This window comes from Budorcas taxicolor, chromosome 3, assembly GCF_023091745.1.
Source record: "Budorcas taxicolor isolate Tak-1 chromosome 3, Takin1.1, whole genome shotgun sequence".
NCBI classification, from domain to species: domain Eukaryota; kingdom Metazoa; phylum Chordata; class Mammalia; order Artiodactyla; family Bovidae; genus Budorcas; species Budorcas taxicolor.
In genome coordinates this window covers 32,609,751-32,622,442 of record NC_068912.1, presented here as the reverse complement: position 1 = coordinate 32,622,442, position 12,692 = coordinate 32,609,751, and the positions used below count along the sequence as shown (strand labels likewise).

Here is a 12,692-nt window from a genome sequence, read left to right as displayed (position 1 = left end):
AGCTTACCTTATGCTCTGCTGAGTGATTGGAGATTCCTTTTTTAGTGTGATACTTGTCAGATTTTCACCAGTGCTGAACACTGGAATATTGTAGGCAGCATGTTATTATCTTTAGAGCTATAAGCACAGATGTTTTGCATCACAGACTTAAATATTAAGGTCTACAAATTGTGTATAATTTTAGTAAAGATACTTATTAAATGTCTATGATTTTATTTTTGTACCTTCATTGGACGTTTCACATGAATACATGTCTATGCAAAGAGGAATTTTGTTAGACCATATGTGCACCCTTCCCTGAACTCCCACAGCAGTTTGTTCACAATATGTTATAGCTTAGTTATTTACAAGACTCCCCACCACCACTTTGAGCTTGAGGGCATGGATGGCATATTTCAATCTTTCTGTTTCCTCAAAGATCTAGAACAATCCGGTGCTATTAAATAACTAGATGTATCACATTTGTTCATTGTCCCACAAATAAGTACGGATCACCCACCTAGTGCTAGGTATGGTATAAGATTTTGGGAAAAGAATGTTAAGATACGCATGGCTCCTGCACTCCTGTGTCTTACATATCAGTGTGGGGAAAAGACCAAAAAACCCCAACAATTAACAAAAAAAAACTTCAAAATGTGTTAAGTGCTATGAAAGAAGTATCATGTTCAAGCCAAGTTATAGCAGAGGAGGGAAATTTGCTGATTACAACTGGAGAAGTTACACAGGACAGTGATCAGTATTATTGTAATCTGAATTCCAGGTAATGAGGATTTTAAAACATTTAAAATGTTCGCTTTTATTGTTATAATTTGTTAAAACACTTTCTCAGTTAATAAACTGGCTGTGCTGCAAAATTATAGATTCCTTTATAGGTTAATTGATGGCTTTCTATAAGATCAGAATAAAATATTAACTCCTTGCCACAATCTATAAACCTCTGCATTGTTGGGCTTTTCATACTCTCCTTTATCTCACTCTTTCATATGGTTTACTATGATCCAGCTATAGTGATCCCACAGATATGAATAAGAAAGATAAGCTGGATTTTGCCTCAGGGTCTGTTTTCCTTTCTTGAACTGTTCTCTTGCTCTTGGAATGGCTCTCTTCTTTTCCTCTGAATTTAGTGTGTGAAGTGAAAGTGAAGTTGCTCAGTTGTGTCCTACTCTTTGCTACCCCATGGGCTGTAGCCTACCAGGCTCCTCGGTCCATGGGATTTTCCAGGCAAGAGCACTGGAGTGGGCTGCCATTTCCTTCTCCAGGGGATCTTCCCAGCACAGGGGTCGAACCTGGGCCTCCTGCATTGCAGACAGACACTTTACTATCTGAGCCACCAGGTATAAATGCTTCTTTTTCATGGTCTTCAACCACCTCATCTACAATGTTCATCTTCAACTATTTTCTGACTCCACATCTTGTTTTCTTCATACTGCCCACCACAGTGTGTAAGTGTGTAATGTCATTTGCTTATTTGCCTTTTTTTACTTATTTTTCCATTGGACTTGGGAACTGGGATCATGTCTATCTTGTTTACTGCACTCAGATATTGGCTGAATGCATTTGAAACTCAGAATCCATTTTCTCATAAAAACTTATCAGTGGTGGCTGGGTTTCTAAGCTAACCAGCACTAGTTTTCATTTCTTGCATTAATTTTTTAGTTCCTTGTAGTGTGGGTAGAAAATGATGTTTTCTCCTCAACCTTTTGGTCATAGGCTTGACTCTAGATAAAAATCTCAGGTAGCTAAAATAATTTTTGTAATGTTTGTACCGTCTTTCCATACTCCTATCTCAGATCCTTTCCCCTTTCTCTCCATGGAGTCTCCTCTTCTATTGTAGCAACCTTCACTGTCTTGCTCCCTTGATATGCTTGCTTTTCACTTGCTGAAATTCAGAAACTCCTCTTTCTTTTTTCCTGAGATGGTTTTCCTGGAAGTTGCCTCCTGGTCTCAGGTGTGATGGGAGGAAGGAAGAGTGGAGCTGGATCTGTGGCAGTGTCAGCAGCCTCTTTGGCTACCTGTGTGTGGAAAGCAAAGGGCAGCGTGCATCTGAATTTTTATTTGCAATCTTGTTGCTAGTAAGCTTCACAGAGATAGTGTTGCCAAATTGAAATATTCTTTTTACATGTATGTATTATATAATAAGTAGGTCTAGGAAGGTTGGTCAAAAGGTAGATTTTTCTTAAATAGGAGGACAAAAATCTAGGTCAGAAGGGGAAAACACTTAAAAGGAAGAGTATCCAGTTTATCATATAGTCCTGCCAGATGCTCAGACTTAAAACCATTAGGATCAGAAACTTGTAGCTGTTTAGTGCCAAAAGCAGGCCAGCATCCTCAATGTGTCACTTTTTTTTTTCAAACTATGGGAGAATGGGTCACTACAATAATAAAATATAAATTGAGTTGGCCAAACTTTTTATTCCCATATAAGTGGAAATCTGTAAGAGCTGATTGATTATAGCTCACCAAATATGAAAATACATCATTCAGTTTGACTTCTGAAAATTTGGCCACTTGATAGTACAGTATTTTGGTGGTCATTGGTCTGTTATTTCATCATCTAAAATGATTTTGTAACCAGATGTTTGACATTATATAGATATTACTTTAAAACACTTTAAATCAGTTTCTTTATGATACAATTGAGTGTGTGAAAGAATTCTTTGAAATAGTAGAAAATTAACTTTGGTTTGTCTTGGCTTGAAATTATTTTGTTATTTTTATTTCAGAGCACTTGAGTTAGTTAAACTGGGCTACCAGTGATTCTTTCACAATTTCTGAAAATGTAAGTCAGTTAATAACTACAGTAACTATTCTCTAAACCAATTATTGAGATACAGGATTAACTGAGGTTTGGGATGCCACTTTAGATCATTAGTGACACTGGAATTTATTTATGGGAATAGAGAGAAGTTGTGGGCATATTTTGATACTAAGTTCATTGCTGAGTTGTCCTAGACCCTGTATCACATTCTGTATTCCCATAGTGCAGCATTTCTGGGAATTTCGTACTGTGTTCTGGATAGCTTTCTGCCAGATCAAAGTACACCTGTGTTGCTCAAATGCCACTACCCTTTTAGTTCTGTTAAGATTTTTTTTTTCTTTTTTAATCCTTTAATGGTTTCTCTTCCTGCTCACTAACCATGAGTTTCTTTTTCTCTTCATACTTAATCCTTTTAAGAAATTTTCTGCTTTCCAATCTTCAACTAGGCGTTAGCTTCCAAGTTAAAAAATTGAAATTTTGATATCTCACCCAAACTCCAGTCATTTGACTTTTGTCTAAAACATCTCTACATAAAAGTTGCATGTATGTCTTTCCTACTTTCATTCCGAGATCCGCTCTCATCTCATACGTCCCAAAAGCCAAAATAACTGATTTTCCTTCTAAACTCTCCTAAGTATTTCCTCTTGATTCCTCCTCCTAATTACTTACAGATTTGACTGTCTTCATATTTCCATTTTTACCACCCTACTGTAGGCCCTCACCACTTCAAACCTTTGGTGTCACCATACTAATTTTTATATGTTATCAGCTTCTCATTGTTTTCTTACATTGGTTAATAACTTACGGTAATTATATTATTTCTGATCCTTTCTAAGTCAGGTACAAGTACTTCATGGGTTTAAATTTAGGGTTTACAAAAAACCTTATGAGGGACAGGGAGGCCTGGCCTGCTGCAGTGCATGGGGTCGCGAAGAGTCGGACATGGGTTTGTGACTGAACAACAACAGCATAAACAGTCATCACTGAATGCACTTATAACTGTTTTTTTACTGCCTCAGTTTATCAGTTCACTCTGCTAACACATAAATGCTGTCCTCTTAAAGTTAATTTTTTTCATTGTTGTTTATTCCCTCATGGAATATTATCTATGTCCCTTTCCACTAAAAAGTTCTGTCTTTTAATTTAAACAGAAACCCCTATGATCCACCTCCCAGAATTCTGGAAATAAAAGCAAAAATAAACAAATGGGATCTAATTAAAATTAAAAGCTTCTGCACAACAAAGGAAAATATAAGCAAAGTGAAAAGACAGCCTTCTGAATGGGAGAAAATAATAGCAAATGAAGCAACTGACAAACAACTAATCTCAAAAATATACAAGCAACTTATGCAGCTCAATTCCAGAAAAATAAACGACCCAATCAAAAAATGGGCCAAAGAACTAAATAGACATTTCTCCAAAGAAGACATACGGATGGCTAACAAACACATGAAAAGATGCTCAACATCACTCATTATTAGAGAAATGCAAATCAAAACCACAATGAGGTACCACTTCACACCAGTCAGAATGTCTGCAATCCAAAAATCTGCAAGCAATAAATGCTGGAGAGGGTGTGGAGAAAAGGGAACCCTCCTACACTGTTGGTGGGAATGCAAACTAGTACAGCCACTTTGGAGAACAGTGTGGAGATTCCTTAAAATATTGCAAATAGAACTCCCTTATGACCCAGCAATCCCACTGCTGGGCATACACACCGAGGAAACCAGAATTGAAAGAGACACATGTACCCCAATGTTCATCGCAGCACTGTTTATAATAGCCAGGACATGGAAACAACCTAGATGTCCATCAGCAGATGAATGGATAAGAAAGCTGTGGTACATATACACAATGGAGTATTACTCAGCCATTAAAAAGAATACATTTGAATCAGTTCTAATGAGATGGATGAAACTGGAGCCGATTATACAGAGTGAAGTAAGCCAGAAAGAAAAACACCAATACAGTATACTAACACATATATATGGAATTTAGAAAGATGGCAATGACGACCCTGTATGCAAGACAGCAGAAAAGACACAGATGTATATAACGGACTTTTGGACTCAGAGGGAGAGGGAGAGGGTGGGATGATTTGGGAGAATGGCATTGTAACGTGTATACTATCATGTAAGAATCGAATCACCAGTCTATGTCCAACGCAGGATACAGCATGCTTGGGGCTGGTGCACGGTGATGACCCAGAGAGACGTTATGGGGAGGGAGGTGGGTGGGGGGTTCATGTTTGGGAACGCATGTACACCCATGGTGGATTCATGTCAATGTATGGCAAAACCATTACAGTATTGTAAATTAAAATAAAGGAAAAAAAAAATAAACAGAAACCCTGTTTATATGAACCTCATATAACAGCTGTGTGAACTTGGACAAGTTAATTAGCCTCTCTGTGCCTTAGTTTAATTTTCTGTAAAAACTGGAGTAATTAATAGTATTTAGCATCTATGGTGGTTGTGAAGATTAAATGAGTAAATATATAAAACTTGCTTAAAGTGTTTAGTACATAGTAAGTGCTCAATAAGTATTAGCTATTCACATTAAATAAAAATCTAGTTTAAGACCCATTCTATTTAAGTCATTTATCCAATATTAAGACTGGTTTACTAGTTGTCTTTGAGTGTGTCTTGGACCTCAGTTTCTGCATATGTGAAATGATCAGGTCATTATTAGGTTTTTTCCAATTTATACTGTGATAGTAGTGTGAAACTGAAAAAAAAAAATGATGAGCTTTGAAGTCAGATAAGCTATAAGGTTACAGGAAGCATATTATTATTAAAATTCTTAATATTTTTCACATAAAGATGAGGTTATGTGACTTCTTTTGGCTTTACACCAGTAAGAATTAGAACTAAAAGCAGATCCCTGTTTTTCTGATCCCTGTTTAATGTGTATTATTTTATTGCCAGTTCGATTTTTAAAAATGTACTGACATTGATATAAATAGTGGCTGATAAATATATCTTTTTTTTCCTACCCCCAGGGAAAGACCATCCACCAAAAGCTATAAAACAAGATAAAGTATTCTCCTCAAATAAAAGAAAGCCAAGATCCATGAGTGGGCATCGGTCGACAAGGAAACGATGTGGAGATTCTCACCCGGAGTCCCCTTTGGGCTTCGGGCATATGAGTACTCCTGGGTGTGTATTAAATAAGTTGTTCCAGTTACCTACACCACCATTGTCAAGACATCAACTTAAGCGGCTGGAAGAACACAGGTATCAGAGTGCCGGACGGTCCTTGCTTGAGCCTTTGATGCAGGGGTATTGGGAATGGCTCGTTGGCAGAGTTCCCTCCTGGATTGCTCCAAATCTGATCACGATCATTGGATTGTCAATAAACATCTGTACAACTGTTTTATTAGTCTTCTACTGCCCTACAGCTACAGAGCAGGTAAGAGGAATTTCTTTTATAACAGATATAAACATTTATTGCATGCCGGAAACACTATAATTGGGATTTTTAGGTTATTTTAGCTAAAGGTAAGATAATGTAACAGCTGTTTGTCAGCTGTTTTAAAGTATCCTGTCATATATACTATTAATAACTCTCATAACTACAACCTACTTTACATACACTATGCTTATGAGAAACCAGAAGCAAAGTGTGGACTCTGATGCCAGTGGATAAATTAATGTTAGTTGAGATTAACATGTAAAGTGTTCCTTTAAAATCAGTACAAAAACAATTTTATCCCCCTTTATTATGGCTAATAAAGTCTTAAAGTCAAGTCAAGTCAAGTCGCTCAGTCGTGTCCAACTCTTTGCGACCCCATGGACTATAGCCCACCAGGCTTCTCCGTCCATGGGATTTTCCAGGCAAGAATACTGGAGTGGGTTGCCATTTCCTTCTCCAGTAAAGTCTTAGCAAGGTTTAAAATGATCAGAGAGGAAAGTCTCTGGTAGGAAGATGGCACAGCTATAAATTAGTCATATTGAAAGTGTTCTCTTGATTTCCAGTGAGAGTTGTTGAATATCCCTTTTCTCTTCCTGTAAACATATGTGCCTGATAACCCCAGGTGTATCTCTGTTGTTCTGTTATTTTAACACAGCAAAAGAAAATAGAAGAAAGAAACGATGTAATGTATTTCCTGCTCTGTATCTTGCTGTGGCTGCTGTTAAAAAAAGGAAATATGGTATTGCTGGGCATTCTCAAATACAAATGTCTCTGCTGCTCTTGCGCTTTTACCTTCCCTCTGCTGCTGAGTCGCTTCAGTCGTGTCCGACTCTGTGTGACCCCATAGACAGCAGCCCATCAGGCTCCCCCGTCCCTGGAATTCTCCAGGCAAGAACACTGGAGTGGGTTGCCATTTCCTTCTCCAATGCATGAGAGTGAAAAGTGAAAGTGAAGTTGCTCAGTCGTGTCTGACTCTTAGGGACCCCATGGACTGCAGCCTACCAGGCTCCTCCATCCATGGGATTTTCCAGGCAAGAGTACTGGAGTGGGGTGCCATTGCCTCCTCCCTACCTTCCCTCTACTGACTACTTAAAACCAAAACTGAAACTCAGCGGGTAAATTGAAGTTTATTTGGCTTCAAAATGTCCTTCAGTTCAGTTCAGTTCAGTAGCTCAGTCATGTCTGACTCTTTGCGACCCCATGAATCGCAGCACGCCAGGCCTCCCTGTCCTTGTCAAAAAGTTAACCAAGGTAGTTAGGTAGATGAAAGAGAATCAAAACATTTACTGTGCCAGAATGATCAATACAGATAAGCCAAGAAGATAGAAGGTGATCCTCAAGTAAAGCTGTTGAAAGTGACTGTGTAAATCATAATGGCTACAATGCTCCTTGTCTTGTTTTAAACTTGAAGTAATTTTTTCAATGTAGTCTTTTTCAGCTGGTTTTTTTTTTTGAGGTAAAATTATCACCATTTAATCCCTTATCCCTTTCTGTTTTCATTAATTCATTTGTTTCCACATATAGCTCTTAATGTAAACAGATACTGAGGGTCACAGTTACATATAAAACATATTTTTGTTTTTTATCTTTTTCCAAATACTTATTTTCCCCTCCCCCTTGATTACCTTTAATTCCTCTTTTACTATGCAGATATAATTCATACAAATTATATGGGTATATTTCTGGTTTCCCCTCATTTTTTTAACTATCTTGCTTTACGTCAATCTGGAAACAAAAATAAACACCAGTACAATTGTTTAAATATATCTTGGGATTCTTTATCACATTTCCTTGGTGCTGTTTTTCCTGTGGATCACTTGAGGCTCTGACATCTCCTTCCAGAGGAATCTGGTCCAGATCTCACACATCCTTAGAGATACAACAGGGAAGTGGGTTGGTTCCAGTTGAAACCTTCTAAGTTCTAAACTAATTCCAGGAGAAAGATCAGGGAATGAGAACAAGTTCAAGATTAGCTTGGCCACTAATAGTCATTTTTTGAACACCTAGATGGCAACCCATTCCAGTATTCTTGCCTAGAGAACCCTGTGGACAGAGGAGCCTGGTGGGCTGCTGTCCATAGGGTTACACAGAGTCGGACATGACTGAAGCTACTTAGCATGTGTGCATGCATTGGAGAAGGAAATGGCAACCCACTCCAATATTCTTGCCTAGAGAATCTCAGGGACAGAGAAGCCTGGTGGGCTGCCGTCTGTGGGGTCACACAGAGTTGGGCACAACTGAAGCAACTTAGCAGCAGCAGCAGCAGCAGCAGACTGTACCAGGCACCATGTTCCCTGTAACACTTTTCTTCAGCCTCTTTTCTTAAGTGATTTGGAATTATTAGAGTAACCCTGGCATTAGTTAAATCCTTGGGAAACTTCCAGAATAGGAACTACGCTCATTTCAGAATGCTACTGGGAGAAATCAAGGTAGATTATGACTATAATAGTTTCCTGACTTAAACATTCAGTGTATCAGACTCTTAACCCAGCTGAGACCGTACTTGCTCCTGAATGAGAAGGCTTTCTTCTTAAAACAACTCTGTGAGTTGTGAAATAATGGAAACAAAGAAGAAATAGATAAATATTAAAATGTTGTACATATTCACAAGAAAAAAGAAAAGTCCAAAGATAAGAAGGCTTTGCTTCTCTCTCTTATATATGTAATTACCATCTTGCTATTCTCTAGGAGGTTGTTATTTAGTCACTAAGTTGTATCCAGTTCTGTTCCAGGGTAACACGTTTCCCCATTAAAATCCTAAACCGCCCCCTCCCCCAAGAAGTTCCTTGTTTTTCTAGTCCCCTAAAGCAGTAGTGTTCAGTAGAATTTTCTGTGATGATGATAGTGTTCTGTGTCTGTGTGATCTGATATGGAGGCCATAGGTACTTATGGCTATTGAATATTTGAAATGTACCTAGCAGCTGAGGAACTGAATTTTTGGTTTCTTATAATGAATTTAAACTAAAATAGTCACAGGTGGGTGGCTAATGGCCATTGTATAAGACAGTGAAGCTCTAGAGAATTACTGGGTTCCTCTAGAAATAAGCAGTAAACCCAAGTTTAGAAGGGAGAGTTCTTAGTCACATAAGAGTAATCACTTAGTGGACTTTCCTGATGGCTCAGTGGATAAGAATCCCCCTGCCCATGCAGGGGACATGGATTTGATCCCTGGTCCGGGAAGATTCCACATGCCTTGGAACAACTAAGCCCGTGCGCCACAATTGCTGAGCCCACTCTCTAGAGCCCATGGGCTGCACCCACTGAGCCTCCATGCTGCAGCGACTGACGCATGCACACTCCAGAGCCAGTGAGCCACAGCTCCTAAGTGCACATGCTGCCGCTGCTAAGCCTGGGCGCCTAGTGCCTGCCCTGAAATAGAAGACACTGCAGTGAGAAGCCTCTGCAACACAACTGGAGAGGAGCCCCTACTCTCCACCACTAGAGAAAGCCTGTGTACAGCAGTGAAGACCCAGCACAACCAAAAGTAATAGTAAAAACTTTAAGAAACAAATACGTTTAAAAAAAAAGATGAACCACTTAGTCCAGTGCTGCCATGTAAACGTGGTTACAAAATCACAGTTATTCTTTTCCAGGTTTGTAACTCGAGCTTGGGGGAGGTATATATGATGATCTTTTTATCAGCCTCAGTGTTTTAAAGTATGAGATGCCAAAAAAAAAAAATTTAAGAGAAGATCTTTACCTTTAGTAACTGAGTCTAAATAGGTCTCTGGGCTTCCCAGGTAGCTCAGTGGTAAAGAATCTGCCTGTCAATGCAGGAGATGTGGGTGAGTTTGATCCCTGTATTAGGAAGATCCCCTGAAGAAGGAATTGGCAAGCCACTCCAGTATTCTTACCTGAAAATTCCCATGGACAGAGGAGCCTGGCAAGCTACAGTCCATTGGGCTGCAAGAGTTGGACATGACTGAGCACCCACTCACAAATCGATCTCTCTCAGGGAGATACCTCTTTGTAGTGCAGCATATACTGAATATTTTGGGCAGCTCTGAGTAGTTTACTTTGCAGCTCTGAGCATTTATTACAGTTAACTTGAAAACCAATATCTGAGAAAATATCTTGTGGTTATAAAATTGTTTTCATGGCCTAAGCATAGGAAAATAGGAAAAAATGATGCAAAAAAACTCTTTTACTTTCTTACAGAGAACAGACCAAATAGAAGCTCCCTTTTTTAATGCATCACATTTAAATTCAGTGTTAGTGGTTTAGTTTCTGTCTGACAAAAGAGAAATTGTTTCTTGAAAACGTGACCATAATAAGTATTTGGAAAGTAATGTAAGCACTCTGTCTAGTAAGTAGATCATTATTTCCATAGTGTTGCTTCATGAAACAGTGAAAAAAATAAGTCACATGCTCAAATACATTTGGGAAATGGCAGCATGTTGCATCCTCCTTGAACATGCACAATACGCGTTAGCAGTCTTAAGGCCTGGAAGCAGTCCTGCAGTGGAAAAATCGCTTTAACATTGTTTAATCCAGTGTTTTCCAACTGAGTTTAACATGGAAATTTTCTTTTTGTGTAATACCTATGCTGCTGCTGCTGCTAAGTCACTTCAGTTGTGTCCAACTCTGTGTGACCCCATAGACGGCAGCCCACCAGGCTCCCCCATCCCGGGGATTCTCCAGGCAAGAACACTGGAGTGGGTTGCCATTTCCTTCTCCAGTGCATGAAAGTGAAAAGTGAAAGTGAAGTCGCTCAGTCGTGTCCGACTGTTTGCGACCCCATGGACTGCAGCCTACCAGGCCGTCCATGGGATTTTCCAGGCAAGAGGACTGGAGTGGGGTGCCATTGCCTTCTCCAGTAATACCTATAAACATCTTCAAAAATACAACTAAGGAAAAACCTTATTAGCTATTCATTAATTGATTCTTAGAGTCTAAATGTTAGGAGGAACCTTACCCAAGTTGCCTAATCTAATCTCGCATGGCATTTCTGTATTACCCCTGTGAAGTAGTTACCCAGCATCTGCTTGAGTATCCCTGCAAAACAGGGAATTTAATCCTCTTATAATTCTGATTGTTTTGAAAAGTTTTTCATTATGTAGCACCTGGATCTTCTCTCCCATAGCTTCCAACTTCTCTGGAGAATGAATATAACATATCTGCAAGTAAAGATATATTTGCCAAACATAATATTCATATGTCTTGTTACTCTTGTTTTTTAAATTTTATTTCACAGGCACCCCTGTGGGCGTATATTGCTTGTGCGTGTGGCCTTTTCATTTACCAGTCTTTGGATGCTATTGATGGAAAACAGGCAAGAAGAACTAATAGTAGTTCTCCATTGGGAGAACTTTTTGATCATGGGTGTGATTCACTATCGACAGGTATTGTTGGTTTTTTAATGTTAATGATTAATAGTGTTAAAAGGAATATGAAAACAATGATAAGATAAATAACAGGCTTGTGATATTATAGTAGTTATCAGAAGAAGTGATTTTATATTAAGTTTCAATATTGTCAAAAAATATAAAGCTGGTTAATACTTGTTCATTATTTGATGATATCAGGAAATTTAGAAATTAATTTCTACCTAAGTTATTTTTAACCCTAAATGTTATTGTTTTGGCACCTGTTGTTTTTAAATTCTTAGGGCATAATTGTTATCATGAAAAAATTCTCATAAATTATAGATGAGAGTTCAGTAATGGGAGACTAAGAAATTCATAGTCTTTGTATTTTTGTTTTTGCCTTTTTAAAGTTTTTATTAAGATATAATTCACTTACTATAAAATTCATCCTTTTAAAGTGTACAGTTTAGTGACTTTTAGTGTAGTCACAAATTATGCAACCATTACCATTATCTAATTCCAAAGTGAAAAGTGAAAGTCGCTCAGTCGTGTCTGACTCTTTGTGACCCCATACAGTCCATGGAATTCTCCAAGTCAGAATACTGGAGTGGGTAGCAGTTCCCTTCTCAAGGGGATCGTCCCAACCCAAGGGTCGAACTCGGGTCTCCCACCTTGCAAGCGGATTCTTTACCAGCTGAGCCACCAGGGAAGCCCTCTAATTCCAAAACATTTTGTCAGATGTCAATTTTTTCCTTTCCACTCCAAAAGGGAATCATTTGCTAGTAGTCACTCTGCATTCCCTACTTCCCCCAGGCCCTGGTAACCACCAAGTTACTATCTCTATGAATTTGCCTGTTTTAGACATCTCGTATGAACACTTAGTAGACTCAGCCATTATTTTAACTCTAAAGATATTTCTGAATTCTGATTCTACTCCAGGTTATATTAGTTATTAATTTTGTACTGGTAGATAAATGTTGATCAGTTTTATAAGATAGTCTTTAATTTAAATGGATATTATACAGACATTTAAAATTTCATTGTAGACTTGGACTGTAACTGTGATAGTGGGCTTCGATGAAAAGACTAAAAAAAAAGTACACTAAGGTGCTAGCAAAAGATATTACTATAATTAGATTATATGTGGTATGTCTTTATTTGTACCATTTAAAGAATAATAATTTAGTACTTCTTTAGAGGGGAAAAAAGAGATT

At 38.3% G+C, this 12,692-nt stretch overlaps 1 protein-coding gene across 2 annotated transcripts in view; it reads left to right on the top strand.

Moving 5' to 3' along the window:
• CEPT1 (choline/ethanolamine phosphotransferase 1) overlaps window positions 1–12,692 on the top strand; it is a 39,098-nt gene that overhangs the window by 2,082 nt on the left and 24,324 nt on the right. For both annotated transcript variants that reach the window (XM_052636944.1, XM_052636945.1), the window contains exons 2-3: window positions 5,760–6,169; window positions 11,367–11,514. In XM_052636944.1, the coding sequence (XP_052492904.1) occupies window positions 5,760–6,169; window positions 11,367–11,514 (558 nt within the window). The remainder of the gene's footprint in view (window positions 1–5,759; window positions 6,170–11,366; window positions 11,515–12,692) is intronic.